This window comes from Onychostoma macrolepis, chromosome 12 (genome assembly GCF_012432095.1).
Source record: "Onychostoma macrolepis isolate SWU-2019 chromosome 12, ASM1243209v1, whole genome shotgun sequence".
NCBI classification, from domain to species: Eukaryota; Metazoa; Chordata; class Actinopteri; order Cypriniformes; family Cyprinidae; genus Onychostoma; species Onychostoma macrolepis.
The window spans coordinates 22,993,299-23,011,312 of NC_081166.1; the positions used below are offsets into that span (position 1 = coordinate 22,993,299).

At 35.1% G+C, this 18,014-nt stretch overlaps 1 protein-coding gene across 1 annotated transcript in view; it reads left to right on the plus strand.

Annotated features, from left to right (window-relative positions):
• The window catches only part of htra1b (HtrA serine peptidase 1b), a 34,010-nt gene extending 17,550 nt beyond the window's left edge, over window positions 1-16,460 (plus strand). Inside the window, exons 4-9 of the mRNA XM_058794377.1 lie at window positions 10,745-10,939; window positions 11,833-11,865; window positions 12,597-12,711; window positions 12,832-12,889; window positions 13,076-13,171; window positions 14,993-16,460. Coding sequence (XP_058650360.1) covers window positions 10,745-10,939; window positions 11,833-11,865; window positions 12,597-12,711; window positions 12,832-12,889; window positions 13,076-13,171; window positions 14,993-15,161 — 666 coding nt within the window. The 3' untranslated portion in view covers window positions 15,162-16,460. The remainder of the gene's footprint in view (window positions 1-10,744; window positions 10,940-11,832; window positions 11,866-12,596; window positions 12,712-12,831; window positions 12,890-13,075; window positions 13,172-14,992) is intronic.
• Window positions 16,461-18,014: the final 1,554 nt, after the last annotated feature.

Consider the following 18,014-nt stretch of genomic DNA (forward strand, 5'->3'; position numbering starts at 1 on the left):
CTTGGATGAGAAAAGCATACCCTGCAGAGAGACAGAGGAAAACAGATGCCAGTAGAGCATGTTAGAGCATGTTACTATTTGAGTTCCAGTTTGTATCACATAAATGTTATAGACGGGTCTCGACAGGCCACATCAGGGTGAGAGGGGTGAGGGGAAATAATCTGGTAAGTATGACTAACACTGAGTTGTCTGCATTTAGATCTGGGTCATAATAATTATGAAACATCAGTGTACATGTGTGAATGTTTAATAACGTGTATATCTGCTGTTTATACGATCTGGGTCACAACGCAAGCTTTGGCAGGAGGGACTGTGTGTCAGGATGTATTTCCACTCCAGGTCTGACTATACACGGCTGTCTTTATTTAACAGCTGTTCTTTTGTCTGCCAAACACATTGTTTGTAGATTAAATAGATAGATCTGTTTGGTGGATGTTAGTGAATCCATGTACATTCAGGAAGCTCTGGTTTACAGATTCTATAATATTAGTGATGCATGGTTGTGCACAAGAATCACGACTGTGTGGAAAACATGCAACATTGTCATCTGAGCAGTTTATTGAACTTTTAAACAAAATGTTAAAAAAAGTTTTTTGTTGAGTATCATATTTGATACATAAATATATTTGTATATGGGGGAAAAAAAGCTTGTCATCTAAATCAATGAGATCTTTATAACAGTATAACAGACAAAATGCATATAAATATCAGTCATCACTCTATATCTCCCAGTAATGCAACTTAGTAAGACGATATTTAAATGTTTAGTATTATGATCAAATAAAACTAAAAAATAGGAGAAATTGGAACATTGGCAGCTCTAGAAAAATAAGTCCTTTCTTCGAAATAAAAGAGCCAATCGATAAAGATCTGGTCTTTATTTGACCCTTGCATTCAGCCTTTGCTCTACACTGCATATGCACATTGGCAGGACCAACCTGAAATCTACGTCATCTGGGGGTTTACCATTTATGTCAGTTTTGATTGCTGATTTGAAATATGTAATTGAAATGCAAGTTTGGAAAATGGAATTTGAGATTTCCATATTTTCCCTATTCAGTTGAAAAGGAGCTGAACTTGCATGACTGAAAATAGCTTCTCAAGCGCAGTGTAACTAGAATTAAAAGATTATGGAGACCACAAAATCTCAGACTGCCACAGAAAATGGTATATGCAGAAGGCTAGGTTCAATCTTGTCTCTTTTATCTGGGCCCTTTGTTTATTCAGATTTTTTGGTTTGCGGGCTATGCTCATTGATGTGGGTAATGTTCCCTATTAGTAGCTTCATGTTATTAGAAGACTACACAAACAGAAGAACAAGCCTGACAATACTGTGTGCTTTTTAATTTACTACAGTCTCAGGAGAAGCCCCTATCATTAAACAGTCTCAAAACGCCAGCTGAGATGTACAGCTGTCTGCAGTGGTGTTTAAGACTGATGGGATGTTTGATGACAGTCTGAGCATGCAAATTTCTTTATTTTTCTTCATTTTAGAATGACCAAACATCCTCTTTTTCCCAGACATGTCCTGGTCGGGAATTCTACATTTCCTAAAATGTCTGGGTTTGGATTTGTTTTTGTAATGATTTCATACTTGCTGAAGGTAATGACTGAAAAGTAGTTTGGGCGTCGATCGATTATGTACAGTGCCTGAGCGCTATTGGTCAAAGTTTTTTACATTTGCGACCAAATGTGAGAAAGTGGAATCTACAGAGAACGGTCAAAGCAATGCAAAAAGGACTGTAGAGTTCATGTCAATTAGAAAACAAAGCCAAAAGCGGTACATTTTAGCCAATGTCACAAAAAAAGAAAGAAAAATAGGACATATATATGCAACTTCCTTAGACTTTACACATTTGTGTTTAATAATTTTCTATTTTAACTTTGAGTTTGAAGATTTTAATAATAACATCCCCATAATAAGAATATCTCTGCAGTCAAAATCAAAATGTCTTAATATCAGTTCATTAGGTATATCAAACAAAGATGTATCGTTTTAAACAAATAGCATAAGCTACATTTTCAATCAAAACATTCTTTAAAAAGTAGCTTTGAAGTACAAACTATCTGCATGCGTCCAATAAAAACCACTTCCATGCTTGTTAATTAAAACTCATTGCAAAACTGATGCAAAAAAAATGGAAGTTAATTCTGAGAAAAGTTCTAGCATCTAGTTTGCAGATGTAACTTGTCATACAACGAAACTGGGACATTTAAATTGTGACAAAAGTGTCCAAATACTTTTTGAGGACACTGCACATTCACATGCCCAGCCTAAAAAAAATTAGTGTGAATTAGTTGGCTGGATCCAACATAATTTGGGACTGATTGTTCTGTCTGAAATTCCCCTTTAAAGTAATTTTGGAAGCCCTGCTGGCAACATTCGTCTCTCTCAATAACAAGCAATGCATGTCAATGCACTGAAAAGATAATTCGAAGATGATTTTTGCTCATTTGCAATGCCAGCATGCTGCCCTGGTACTGTTGTAACTTGCCTTATGTTCTTAACATCTCTAAATAGGCCCCATTAGTGGAAATTTGCCTTTAAGGGCACATGTCTCCTAAAATCTGGGTCAGTTTTTGAGTCTGGTATTGGTTAAGGCCCATGTAGTGCAGATGTCTTGCTCAGACATATCTTCCTGACTCATCAGAGCAAAGAAAGAGTGGCCTTCAATGTTTTGCTGTTGGCATTCAATTGCTCATACAAATGAGGGTAAACATTTCTTGGGTAAACAGCGGCTGGATTTGTCATTGAACTCTTTTTATATGCGTACTTTTCCAGTGGTTAATGCATACCACAAAGCTAGTCCGCAAATATTCGTGCTGGCAGTTTTGCATTCAAAGCTGATCGATGCCAGTTCAAAGACATACAAGGAGTCTTGGCATCCTTTGGGGTGTTTAGGAGATGAAGTCTGGCAGACATGCAGTCGTCATTCATCCTGAGTTGTTTCAGCGCATATTTGAAAGGGTTTGGTCTTGTCTTCCAAGAAAGCAGTCTTGCTGAGTTTTTCCATGATGGGGCAAGACACCAAAATTGGGTCAGACTCCTTATTGCAAAGTCTGTCATTCAGAAATTGTGTGAAAAAGGGTGATGGATGATTTAGAGCCATGTTTTTCAAATGTCACAATGAATTTATGAATGTGTCCCTTTGTGAGAAATGCATGGCAATATTTTATTTGGAATCTTCAGGGCACTGTGTTCTGGCATTCACATCTACTGTATCAGAGTGATGCCTGCCTTGCCATTTAAGTTGTGGAAGTGATGCTAAAAGCTAAGATTTGGCAAAAACGGTGCCTGTCTGTCAATATACATGGAGCCCAAGTCAGACATTTCTAAACAGCCAGTTTGACCCACTCTAGGGAGACTGTGACTTTGGAAATGCCAGCCCAATGCATGGGATCTGATTTACGGTTGCTGAGAAACAGGAAGAGCCAGTCGAAGATTCCTGCTCCTTCTGGCAGAACATGGGATTTTTAAAGAGCTCAGCTGGGATTGATTTTCTCTAGATGGAAGTTTTGCTCACAATAAACACGTATCCATATCATGTGTCCTTTGAGTCAACAACCTTTTCAAAACAACGGAATTCTTTACAGAAGAGTTGTCTCATCCAATATTGTGTTTATGGATGTTGTTTGGATCAGGATAGTTGCATTGTTGTTTTTTTCCCCCTTATTTTTAAGCAGTTTATCCATTGAGACCATGCTAAAATGACAGTCACTCTAAGACAGAGAGAATGCCATTAGAATAGGGATGGTTTTCCTATCATCTTTACAGGTGTGCTGAGAGGACATCTTCAACATTGAAAATAATTACATCCTCAAGATGCCTTCAGACAGCATGCACTGAAGATTTAAAGGAACTGATTACCCAAAAATGAGAATTCTGTCATTATTTACTCACCCTCATGTGATTCCAATCCCGTAAGACCTTCTGTCATCTTTGGAGCACAAATTAAGATGTTTCTGATGAAATACAAGAGCTTTTGGACCCTCCATAGACAGCAACGCAACTACCACGTTTAAGGCCCCAAAAGGTAGTAAGGACATTGTTAAAATAGTCCATGTGACATCAGTGGTTCAACCTTAATACCTTATCTGTTTTTACCTGATTTTCTTTCACTTTGTGAATTAGATCTGGCTCATTTTTGACAATCATACCCAGAATTTTAACATAGTAAAAGGGTTAAAAAATAGTCTATTAAATAGCACAGCAATTCCCAATAACCTCTTCCTTGATAAATGGGATGTCTTGAGGCTGTTGAGCACACTGAGTCATGGGCTAAAGTTTCAGCAAGAGACAAACAGACACAATACATCAGTTCAGACTGGACCTACATCGAGGATGAGTTGTATGAAATCAGGCCAGTCGTTTTGCCCTGTGGAAACGGTCCTGCAAAATCTGACTCATCAGTTGGGATAATTCATCTTTGTGTGTCTGGCAGGGATTGTTCGTTTTCTTTTCTCAGAGAGCTTTTCTAAATTCACTTCAATGATCCACTTGTAAAGAGATTAGAGGGATTTAATGAAATAGTCGTCAAATCCGTTTCCACTCTTACAGACGACACAAGCTGATTAAATCGCTCTGTAGGACGATCAATGAACATTATGTTTTGGTTAGCTGACTGAAATGAAACTAAAAGAAAATAGGAAATATCTAGACTCCGGATTAGAGAGTATGAGAAATCGGTATTTGTTCTCCAAACACCGCAAATGGAATATTTGTATTTCAAACAATAATGTCAGCTATTTAAAGTTGTAGGCCTACATGTATCAAATTTTATATAAATATAAAATAAAAATAATAAATGGTAAATAAACCATACTAATTAAATAATAAAAAATATTTTTGTTTATTAAAATAATATATTAGTGTCATAGTTGGATGCTTATATAAAATGTTATATAAATATTAAATATAAATAATAATGAATAAAATAAAATAAATGTAAAACAAACAAACACACAATAATAAAATGGATGCCACAAGCAGAATTTAGTAGTTATTATTATGGGAGTTAAAGAAAAACACATCTTTAGTTTTTTAGACAGGGACATTTTTATTGTTTGTTCAAATTATGTTGTTAAAGTTAAACATCTACAAAATTCTATATAAATATTAAAAATTAAAAATAATAAATAATAAATAGTGCTGTCAAACAATTAATCGCCGTTAATCTCATCCAAAATAAAAGTTTGTTTTCTTAATATGTGTACTCTGTATATTTATTATGTATACATAAATACACACATTTTTATATTTTAAAAAATATTTAAATTTACAAAAACATAAATAGTTTTTAGAATAGAACATTTTTGTTATTTATTCAAACAATAAATTAGTGTCAAACTGTGTAGAGTTGTAGGCCTACACTATATAAAATTCTTTATAAATATTAAATATAAAAATAAGGAATAAAATACAATAAATAAAAAAATAATAATAATACAATCATATTTAAATAATTAGATTTAATATAATATGTATATTTAAAATTATTTAAATAATTAAAAATAGATGCGATTCTACTCAAGGAGTCCTTGATCGTCATTTGCTGTCCCCTCATGTTTGTACATAATCACCTGATCATCTTTCACCAGTTTGCACAGTTCAGCTCTTCTGCTGGTACAATCAGAACTAAATGTCATTGCCTATACGTTTTGAGTAACGCTCTGCAAGGTGTAAAGTGTCAGATTTCAAGCTAATGCAGAAATTCAACATCTCTGCTTAGTCCTGACTGTTTAAGACCAATGAGGAGAAAAATCCTCATTATTAAATACCCCATCAAATGATTTGATGAATGTTGTTTTCTGTCCTTCACTGACCTGTTTCCTATTGAGACAGGAAGTTAGAAGCATGAGCATTGTTACAAGACTATTGCATGTCGGTGATAAGTGGTATTTAAAATTTAGGAGGAGGGCACAATTTCACTTTTATCTCTTTCTGTTTTACGCTGGTGCAATAATAAGAGCCAAGGATGACTCATGTCTTTCTAAGACAATTCGAACAGATGCAGTGTCAGAGAAACTAGAGAAGGGATGGTCGGTACATATAACATATATTGTTTTACACACAAAAGCACATATATTTTGAAGACTAAATTTAGCAAGGCCGAATTTGGTGCAGGACACAGCCTGCTGGCTTTAAGAGCATGATTGTAGGCTGTCAAATGCAGTCAGAGGTTGTGGGAGTGAGTGTAGGAGTAGAACAGTAGCATGTTATCTTTAGCTAAGAATTGATTGTGCATCTGCAAACAAGACCGAATGGAATGCTCAACAGGGATTCTCCCATACTCCCTCCACTCGCTTTCAAAAATATGGGCTTGTTTTCTCATAACTGTCCTCCTGTACCCTCTGTTAGGGTTTCAGTTAACCCTTAAGACCTTCTTTTGTCTTATAATTATAATCATTATTTGATTTTTACATTACAAATTAAAATACTGAAAATATCATTTCAGTTTTATTTTAAATAATTATGCAGCCCCTTTATTCATTTTAATTTCTGTTGCACAGCGCAGGACGAGTTACATGATAAAGGTTTAGCTCTTTAACTTAGGGCTTTGTTCAAAACACTAAGCCAAAGTAAAAGCAATAGTAATAGTAATGCTTAACTTAGCACACAGATAACATGTTTGCCAAATGTCGTTCCAGCTTTTCTCAAAATCTTCTTTTCCCTTAATAAGAATACCATCATTTCTATTCCAGCATCTGGAATTATCCTTGGGCTACAAGCTGACAGCTGTACATACCAGTGCACACACAGAGAGATAACTGTATGTGATGAGGCTTTAGAGGTTCATCCTGTAAAATTAATACTTTTAATACAGTTAGTAATTTATTTTTATTCCTTTTTTCTTTCTTCAGATTACACATCTGAAATGTTTTGTGAGTTTCAACAGATATGTTTTCCATCCAGGCCCAGCTTTATGATATGAGCAGCCTCTTCTGTTTCTCACTGCACTTTTGCCTTCATTTCCTCCCTCTTTTCCTGCTGCCAGAAGGGGAATGGGTTGAAATCTCAAGACTGAAAAGGGAGGATCTAATCTGACTCAGAATGGTGTCAACCATACAGCTGGGGCCACCGCAGGCATTAATTGCACTTTGATTTATTATTTTTTCCAAACAACAAAAAGTTCACAGTCTGGTGCATAACCAGGATTTATCGTTCCATGTAATTCCACACATAAAATGAATGAGCTGTAGTTCGCTTACTTGATCAGTTGCACAGATTTGCTTTGTTTAAAAGAAACTCATCTTGCTGCTTTTGCACAGAATCAGAAGGTCAGAGTTTGTCTGGCTTGTTTCAGAAGTAGTCATGTATTGTAATATAACAGCTGTTATAATATAAGAACATAACAGCTGAATAAACAGAGCTATGAAAGTTTATCATGGCTGTGTCCTGAAACCTAAAAAATGCAGTCAATATGTGGAGGTAGAAAAGCATCTGAATTAATTGTTTGTGTATAAAGGCATGTTTGTGTGGTTCAGTTGAATAAGTGTGAATACTTCCATCCAAACCTTGGTGCACACGAAACATGGAAAGAATGAAAATGGTGTCTGATGGAGAGAGAAGAATTCATAAATGTTCATGTTTTTACCCCCATCAGAAAATATCGCATTACTGAAGTCATAAAGTATTCATCTGGTTATCTAATGCTCACTTGTTCTTGTCCTAGGTCACTATATATGACATTATGATGCCTTACAGTCACTCTAAATCTAGTTTATACCTTTATACAAAAACTATGATGGCTGGCAGAGTAGAAAGCAACATTGACTCTGCCTTTACCTACGTTCCTGCAAATCTCTAAAAAAAAAAAACATGCCCATACTATGCATACAAGTCACTGCAGTTCCCAGCTGAAATAAACACTAGAGGCAGAAAAACGGCTGCACCTTTTATTCCTTTTCACACAAATTATGAATAAAGGGGCAGATTATCAATTAATTTTCCATTGTTCCTTACACAATATTATGACCTCTTAGGGTTTACATTACATTAAACACTGTAGCACATAAATATTTTTGTTCATTCACCATTTCATTTCCAAACTCATGAGATATGTACAACAACCAATGTAATAATCCTTTTTCCTTTTAGGGCCAATCACTAGACGTTTCACTTTGAATGTGTTGTGAAACATGCAAGAAGCAACGAAATATCATTTTGGCACAACATACACTTTTTCTAATGAGCCTGGGTTGGTAGTGAGGGAACAAGGCAGCTGCCTTTAGCCGACCCATGCCAATGAGCCCTATTTTAACAATCTAAGTGCATGGTCTGAAGAGTACGGTGCAGGTGCACTTAGGACATCTCCGAATCCACTTTTGCTAGTTAATGATGGAAAAAACATGGTCCAAAAGGGTTATCTTAATGAGTCATACAGTAGGTGTGTTTTGGGCGTAACATGCAATAAACCAATCAGAGTCTCATCTCCCATTCCCTTTAAAAGCCAGTTGCGCTTGCACCATGGCGGATTTGCTATTTACATGGTGGAATTTGCAAGTGCAAAGACTGAATGCTTCTCCAGAGAGGAAACAGTCTTTGGCTTGCTGGTTGTTGATAGACCTGTTTAAATACATACAAAGTTCTGGCTAGAAACTCTAGATGGTGCAGTCCAATAGATCTAACTCAGTATGACATAATGACATCATCATCACATGTCACAACTGATTGGTTCTCTCCTGTATCGGTAGCATATGAGCTCGCTGCTCAACATTCAGATACTTGGCTAATGCTTGTGGTAGCAGTTTGTAGCGCACTTCAGAAACCCTCCACCTTCCCCAGCTCCACCTGTATAGATCTGCTTCGGGGTGATCATGTTTTATATGTGCAGCAGCAGTATTTCTTACATGCTCACAGCAGCATGTTGTGGATGTATTGGCAGCAAGTCTCGGTACTTGCTCTGCCGCAGCAGCGTAGCAGAACTATTCTGCCAAGACCAAACACATTAACATTGTCATGTATATGTACATTACCATACCAATCACTCTGAGAGTTGTCATGACAGAAATATATGTATTGCCATGATTGGTCAAATAATTAGCCAATTTCATTCATCATTCTGAAACATGCAATGACTATCCATTATGACATGAAGGCATTTTTATCTTTATGTACACAATAATAATCTTTTACATTGTAATCCTTTCATTTTTAATATTTGGCATGTTTGTGTGCTGCTGCGCATCCCCGTGTGTTTAAAAAGCAGAGCGTACATGCGTTGTGCACCCGCCTTTAGGCGCATATTAGGTAACACTTTATTTCGATAGTCCACTTTAGACATTTTACTAACAGTAAGTAACTTTGCAACTACATATCAACTAGCAGTCATTAGAGTATTAGAAGACTGTCTGCTTAATATCTTCTAACACTTTATTTTGATGGATTCACAACATACAACATACTGAGTATTAGAAACTTTGCAAGTATATGTCAACTTATTCTACTAACCCTAAACCTACCCTACTGAGAGTTAGTAGACATGTAGTTGCAAATGAATGAGAATTAGTTGACATGTAGTTACAAAGTTACTTATAGTTAGTAGAATGTCTAAAGTGGACTATCAAAATAAAGTGTAACCGCATATTACTAACGCGCCCTTTAAATAAATAAACAAAAAATACTGCGCCATTGACTTTAGATCTGGTCAATGGCAGTTGAATAACTTTTTTGTCTAAATGGTTCCATAAAGAACCTTTAATATCTGAAGAACCTTTCTGTTTCACAAAAGGTTCTTTGTGGTGAAAGAAGGTTCTTCAGATTATAAAAAGGTAAGAAAGAGAAAACCTTTGACTGAATGGTTCTTTGTGGAACCAAAAAATGGTTCTTCTAGGGCATCGCTGTGAAGAACCTTCTAAGCACCTTTATTTTTAAGAGTGAATGTGCCTGAACACACCTCGTTTTCAGACCAGCACACCCATGGGTGTATAGTGCATTTCCTATTTAAACAACATGGCACTGGATGTGAAAATGATAACTGCGTTGGGCTGAAACTATAGCAAAGAAAAAAACTTGATAGGGCCTAATGTCATCAAAAACCTAAAACTGGAATCAGGTGCATCAAAAGACATGCAAATGATTAGAATATAATTAGGGAGTAACATGGAGGACACATCCTCATGTATACATCAGAAAGCTGCGGTTTACTTTAGTCTGAGCAGCTGAGGTGTGTGGCTTTCTCATGTGGCTCTTTGAGGCCTTTCATTATATGCAAAATCATTTATGAATGCTGAACATTTCAAACCACTGTACAGGGCAAGACATCCCATCAAATTCAGCACATAGAGATAAAGGTAGAGCTGTTTAGCCACAATGTCAGACATCATGTTTGGAAAACCAACTACTGAGCAGAAGAACCTCATACCAGCTGTATAGTATGGTGATGAAAGCTTTATGGGTGTGTTTTTCTGTCTTATGGTCAGTTCAGCTTGCCATACCAGAGAGCACTTGAGGAAAACACACTTAATACACTTACAAGACATTATTCCTCCCAACCCAAGAATCTCCTCATATAAAGAATCTCCTTACATATAAAATCTCAGCTGTGAGATTAACACAGCAATGAGATTAAATGGATATCAAATACAGATTTAGCTTAGGAACTTATTTTCATTAGGCATACTTGCTTTTTTAGAAAATCTTTAGGCCTTAATTCTGTTTTGTGTGTAATTTGAATCAAAGGATGGATTATGGCTTGAGACAATGGTGTCAAAGTCTTATGCTGTATTGTATTTCATATTGCAGATGAAACTCCCAGTGCTGTTGTTGGGCCGGTCAGCTGACCTGAGACCAGGCGAGTTTGTGGTCGCTATCGGCAGTCCGTTCTCCCTTCAGAACACAGTGACCACAGGCATCGTCAGCACCACCCAGAGAGGGGGCAAAGAGCTGGGCCTGCGAAACTCTGACATGGACTACATCCAGACAGATGCCATCATCAATGTGAGCCAAACACAGTTAATCATACACTGCGTACAAACAGTTTGTTGGCTAAGTGGGTCAGTGACATGATGCTTAGTTTCATTTGTATCTAATAATAATTTAAAAAATACTTGACTGTAATTTAAATACACATCTTCTGTATCTGTAGTGAAGACTGAATTAAAATTTGATGATGTAGTTTAGCAAAATCTTATTGTTTCCTCTGTTCATGATATTTCCATTCTTATGTTATAACTAACCATGATTTATCCTATAAAAATTAGCTTTTAAATATAAATTAATACATTTAGGTTGACGCAGTGATGCTAAATAATACTTGACTTGAATAAAAGATGTTAATATTTTTAAGTTGCCATTTTTCAGTGTCCACTGTAAAAGAGCTATTTCTACCATGATTTAGACTATAAAATAGTGTAATTTTTGACTTGAATAATAATTTAGAATAATTAAGATTTTACAACTTATTTTATTATAATTATTTATTATATTATTTTTATTATACAGTTATTTTCTTACTGTATAATTTACAATTATTTAGAAAATTTTATATATATAAGAAGACTTCAGATGCAAAAGCCTCTATGTGCTGTCTGAAATATATATATATATATATATATATATATATATATATGCACAAATATAATACACAGTGATATTTAGCATTATGTTTACATTTTAAGTTATATATATATATATATATATATATTTTTTTTTTTTTGAAAGGACTATCTTATGCTCACTATGGCTGCATTCATTTGATCAAAAATACAGTAAAAACAGTTAATAATGTAAAATCTTATTACTTGTAAAATACATGTTTTCTATTCTATTCTATATGAGAGCTCCTTATTATGATCACATTTTCATAAACCCAAACTCTTTCTGTGTTTCAGTACGGTAACTCAGGAGGGCCCCTGGTGAACCTGGTAAGATACTTGCTTTTTGTTATTATGTCCTTCTCATATGTGACCCTGGACCACAAAACCAGTCTTAAGTCACACGGGTATATTTGTAGCAATAGCCAAAATTACATTGTATGGGTCAAAATTATAGATTTTTCTTTTATGCCAAAAATCATTAGGATATTAAGTAAAGATCATGTTCCATGAAGATATTTTGTAAATTTCTTACCATAAATGCATCAAAACGTAATTTTTGATTAGTAATATGCATTGCTAAGAACTTAATTTGGACAACTTTAAAGGTGATTTTCTCAGTATTTTGATTTATTTGCACCCTCAGATTCCAGATTTTCAAATAGTTGTATCTCTGCCAAATATTGTCCGATCCTAACAAACCATACATCAATGGAAAGCTTATTTATTCAGCTTTGACACTTAAGACTGATTTTGTCATCCAGGGTCACATATGTAAACAATGAAACAGCTTGAGTCTTATTTTTTAGTGAATTAACAGGAGTAACAGAATGCAGCCAGGGTTGATAATGTTTATAGCATGTTTTTTTTAGCCTATAAACATATGTTGAAGGGCTCTGTGTTGATTCAGCCATGGCCATAAACACATGTGTTCATGCATAATGATCAATGGCGGAAACATCCCATTGTGACAGGAAGATATCTGTGCATGCAGATGTGCAGTGTGTTTGTGCGAGTTCACATTTACATTTGTGTCTTGATTCTTGTGTCTGTTTCTGTAGGATGGTGAAGTGATAGGAATCAACACGCTGAAGGTGACAGCAGGAATATCCTTCGCAATTCCTTCTGACAAGATCCGACAGTTCCTGGCCGAGTCTCATGACAGACAGGCTAAAGGTCAGGAGCAAAATTATGGATTAAATGTGCTGAATCTGAAATATTTACTCTGTTAGAACAACATTTACAATCAAAAGTTCAGAAAAGTATCAATCAATAATATCTCATATTTGTTTTCAGGAAAAACAGCCACAAAAAAGAAGTATATTGGTGTAAGAATGATGACATTAACCCCGATGTAAGTCACAAATGTGCTTACTGAATACTGTTGTGTGTTTGTGATTATGGAAAGACATTTAAATCAATTGAATCAGCCATCTAAACAAATCTTTTCAAATTGTATTTTCCATTATACATATACATAACAGAAACTGGATACCAGAAAACATGATATTTATGTCTGTACTGTATCTGTCACTCACAGACTTGCTAAAGAGCTAAAGGAAAAACAGAGTGATTTCCCAGATGTCACCTCTGGAGCATACGTCATTGAAGTTATCCCCAAAACACCAGCTGAAGTGTAAGTACCCCATCGCGGGTAGCCACTAGTTTTCCACAGTACACCAAGAATGAAGTCAGGTGGTTGGATTTTTTTAATTTTGTGCACTCAAACCAGATCACAATAAGAAGTGCATTGCCATTTTTGCCATTTTATGCTGTCCAGCAGTTTCATATGTGATGTTGTATTTACCATATAGATGCTCTATTTGAATCCATAATGGTTTAAATGAACACTTTCCAAAATGGTCATCTTCATTGAGGCAGCAGTGTTTTCTCTTTTTTTATAACTAAAATTAACTTGAGATTTCATTGTGTGTGGGTGAACTTTGAATCACAAGTAGTCCACACAATTTTAGCTTATATGAGATGATATGAACAGTACATAAGTGGCCACTTCCTGTCATTGTGGGTAGCCAATTTAGTATACGAGTACAACACATAGGAACAGTTTGTGGCTAGAATCTACAGAAAATTACCATGAATTACAGCATAATCAGTTACATATAACTATTTCAAATTCAGCTAGAGCCGACTCTCATGGGAAATGGTGCCGTAAGTATATGAACATTTCTGAAACTATATCTTGGGCTCTAACTCTAACTCTCTTGCAAATAAAGGTTCCACAAGGAACATTTGCAGTGATTTTGCAGTTAAAAAAAAAAAAAAATCAGTAAAGAAACTATCAAACTATTTTTAGATTTAAAAAAAAAATTAAAAAGCAGGTTTGAACAGAAAGTAGAGGGGTAAAAAAAAAAAATCAGAATGCCAAAAGAATTATGAATTATTTTTCAAATATTTTAGAGTTTAATGTTACATGAATATAAATATAAATGTGAACATATTGACATAATGAATTACTGATAAAGACTGAAAGGAAAGTGTTTAAAATATATATTTTATTAAATATTATGTCAGAAAAATCAAACCATTTATAAATGAGAAATGTCAAAACATAAGATTGAACAGAAAGTGCAGGGATGATTAGAATGAATATTTACATAAAACCATATCAGTACTAAGCCAAAATCTAAGCACTTAATGAGAATGAGCCAATTATATTCTGAAACAGAGGAGAAATTTGTGTCTCACTAAATAATCAAACTTAAAGCGGTCATGAACTGCTTCTGTTTTTTATTTTATTTTGTAGAGTACTCTGAGGTCCACTTATAATGTTATCAAGATTTTTACATAATTTAGAAGTCATAGGCTATTTTCTGTCCTGTTTTTGACCCCCCTCATCTAAATGCTCTGTTTTAATGCGTGGCGGATTGTAGACTAGGAAGTAAACACTCACTGCTATCAGTAGATCAGAAGGAAGGCAATGCAGAGACTGTTTTTTCCACAACTTGGTACTGCACTTGGTCTTGTTGCCATCTTTATCATTCGCCTCTCTCGTAAACACTACATGCATGAATCAGTGGGCGGGGCTAAATAGGCAGCGATGTAGAAGCAGGCGTTGATCTTCTTCTATGAAGGCGGTGTTTAGCCACACTATTATATCATAGAGTTATCCATTCCACAAGCTGTCGTTTTGGTAGATTGGCTTCAATATAAGCTGTTTTTAGACCAATGAGAAAGTTTTGAGTTCTGAAACTTACAAGATGTTTTTATAGTGCAGTGACCTCTTATATGTCAAAAGATCAAGGGAATTTTGGTTTCTCAGTTCATGACCCCTTTAAAGTTAGCTTAGACATAATGACATCACCTTCTAATAAAACCTAATACTGTTTTGTAATGAGAATCCAATAATGTAAAGCCAATAAAAGCACAGTTAGAACAATTAGGGCAGTTCTGACTTAAAATTAGGTCAGTTTTAACTGCTTCCTGTTATGTTTGCCAGTGGCGGTCTGAAGGAGAGTGACGTCATAATCAGCATTAACGGTCAGAGGATCACGTCAGCAAGTGATGTCAGCACGGCTATCAAGAAAGACGACAGTCTGAGAACAGTGGTACGACGCGGCAACGAAGACGTCATTCTCACAATCATTCCTGAAGAGATTGACCCTTGACCTCCCTCATGCTCACCCATGAGCTGGTTCTCAGACTTTTACTGAGTGTGTGTCCGGAGCCACACTCCTTCTAGAAGCCATAGTGAACACTTTCCAGTCCAACCATCATCCAACCTGAATATTGTTCTCCGCTTAGAACAGGAAATGTACTTTCTCACTTTATTTCCCCAAGTTATTTTCTGTTCATTCATTAGCATACCATGTTAGAATGAGCCCTTTGTAAATAGATACGTGAATTTTAGTGCTGGTTAGTTCACTAACACTCTGAAATGTATATAATTATGCTGTTCCAAATCCTAGTAAGCTGCCTAAGCTTGTGATGAGCAGAATGATTCCATTCAAGATGGTGAATGAAGCAGATTATAATCTTATATTTTATTCATTACTGAAAAAATATCTACTAAAACAATTCAGTGTAATTAAAAATAGTTTTACCCAATTTTATGTGTGCAATTTATTTTTATGCCTCCCTTATGAACATTAACCATGGTTTTATTATATTAAAAGTGTAGTAACCATGTTTTTTTGTTTGTTTGTTTTTTTGGTAGACTGATTACCATTTGTACAACCACAGTTTTACTACAAATACCATGGTTAAATTATGGTTAGTGTAGCAAAACCATAATTAATTTGTGGTTACCATGGTTTAACTACAGTACAATAACCATGTTTTTTTGGTTTTATTTTTAGTAAAAACCATGGTTCATTTTCGTAAGAATTAATCGAATAGTACATTTATGTTGTGTAGATGTCTTTTGATGTGCACTTTTCATCTGGTTTCATCTGCAATACGTCTGTCTCTAAAATGTTTCCTGTCAGATGTTAAAAATGACATGTAGAAAATGTCTTGATGTTTATGGTTTAGAATGTACGAAAAGAGGTGTGTGTTATCTGGACAGAGTATTATGCTGTTAGATTAGCAAAATGCTAACAGCTAACTGCTGAAATCTGTTGTGAGTCCCCGTGAGGGAAACCGCATGCAGAGTTGCTGCCTATGTGTTTTCAAAATCGGTCATGTATGGCGGGTAGTGCACTAGGTTTTGGAACAGACCTTATATTTCGTCCTTATGTAGCCTATACATCAGCAAAGCATCATGAAATTTAGTTGTCTGAATTCAGCTTTCTACATATTTTTTTATATTTACACTCAGATCTCAAACTTGACATTATTTGAAACAGAATTGTGGGCCATTAGATGATGACTATTATCTTGGAATACCTTATTTTCCTTAAATGTGTGTCTGTGTTTGTCAGACGGCAATTTCCGAAACGAAATTAAAGAAGGTTAACGTTTTTAAACCGTTTCAGTGTCATACTGTTTGACTTGATCATCAAGAACTAATGCATTTTTAAGGTCGATTAGAGTGAAGCAATACTAGATTGAACCAGCAAGAAACAATCTAGCAGAGAATATTGAGGAAGTGTGTGCCCAGAATTGCTCTATTAACAATTCCTGGTAGTTTTTTAGAGGTTTTAATAGAGGTCCTGCTGTGTAGATCTGGTGTCTTGAGGTCTGATCCGTTCTTTAGCAATTTGTCATGTCCGTACCAAAATGAATTCAGTATTCTGTCTTGAATGGATGTCATGCGTGATTTCATATTAAGATAACATCTTTTCTTCATAGCATTAATGATTCATAGTGTTTCATCAATTACATATCAGACGCATTCTTCTTCACCTCACAAGCCTGAAAGAGTTTGGACAGCGAGGGACACATAAAACTCTGACTGAATATTATTGCTCTTGTAGAGTTATTCTCCAAAATCACGCCAAACTGCTGAGCTCACCGCTGGAGTTCTTCTAGCACATATTGGTCCCATCTATCACAAATGACCTCAGAACTCACTTAACATGGTTTTCACAGCAATACCTGTTCTTGGTTCAATTAACCAATCAGAATTTGCAGTTAGGGTTACACTCTCAGGAAAAAGCTGTCACTGGGGTGGTACCTACTAATATGTACACTTTAGTTACATCACATTACTAAAATGGATACTTTAGTGGTAAATATTTATGTACGAAGATATATGGACCACAAAACCAGTCTTAAGTCGCACGGGTATATTTGTAGCAATAGCCAAAAATACATTGTATGGGTCAAAATGATCCATTTTTCTTTTATGCCAAAAATCATTAGGATATTAAGTAAAGATCATGTTCCATGAAGATATTTTGTAAATTTCTTACTCTAAACATATCAAAACTTAATTTTTTTATTAGTAATATGCATTGCTAAGAACTTAATTTGGACAACTTTAAAGGCAATTTTCTCAATATTTTGATTTTTTTGCACCCTCAGATTCCAGATATTCAAATAGTTGTATCTCGGTCAAATATTGTCAGATCATACATCAATCATACATCAATGGAAAGCTTATATAGCAGCTTTCAGATGATGTATAAATCACAATTTCGAAAAATTGACACTTAAGACTGGTTTTGTGATCCAGGGTCACATATATTTTGAAAGGGTACTATCCCAGTGATACCTTTTTTTTTTTTCTGAGAGTGTATAGGGTTAATGCTAGAAATAGGTTAAATAATATATTCATTTTAATTAGATTTTATTGGTGAGTTATGTTTAGGATTTGGATAAGATGTGGGATTTGATGGTTATAGGATTATTAGGGTTATATCTAAATATTTAATGGAACATTTCTGGCCATGTTTTTATAAACCTGCGATACAGGTTTGATCCAATAGAGCTTGTATTACATACTTATATCTGAGAAAAAGATATATATTACATTTTAGCATTTGAAGGTTTGAACAAAATAAAGTGAATAAATAAATCAAGCCACACTGCTTGCAACAGTTAGAGGAAAATTGTATGATCCAGATAAAAATATGCAG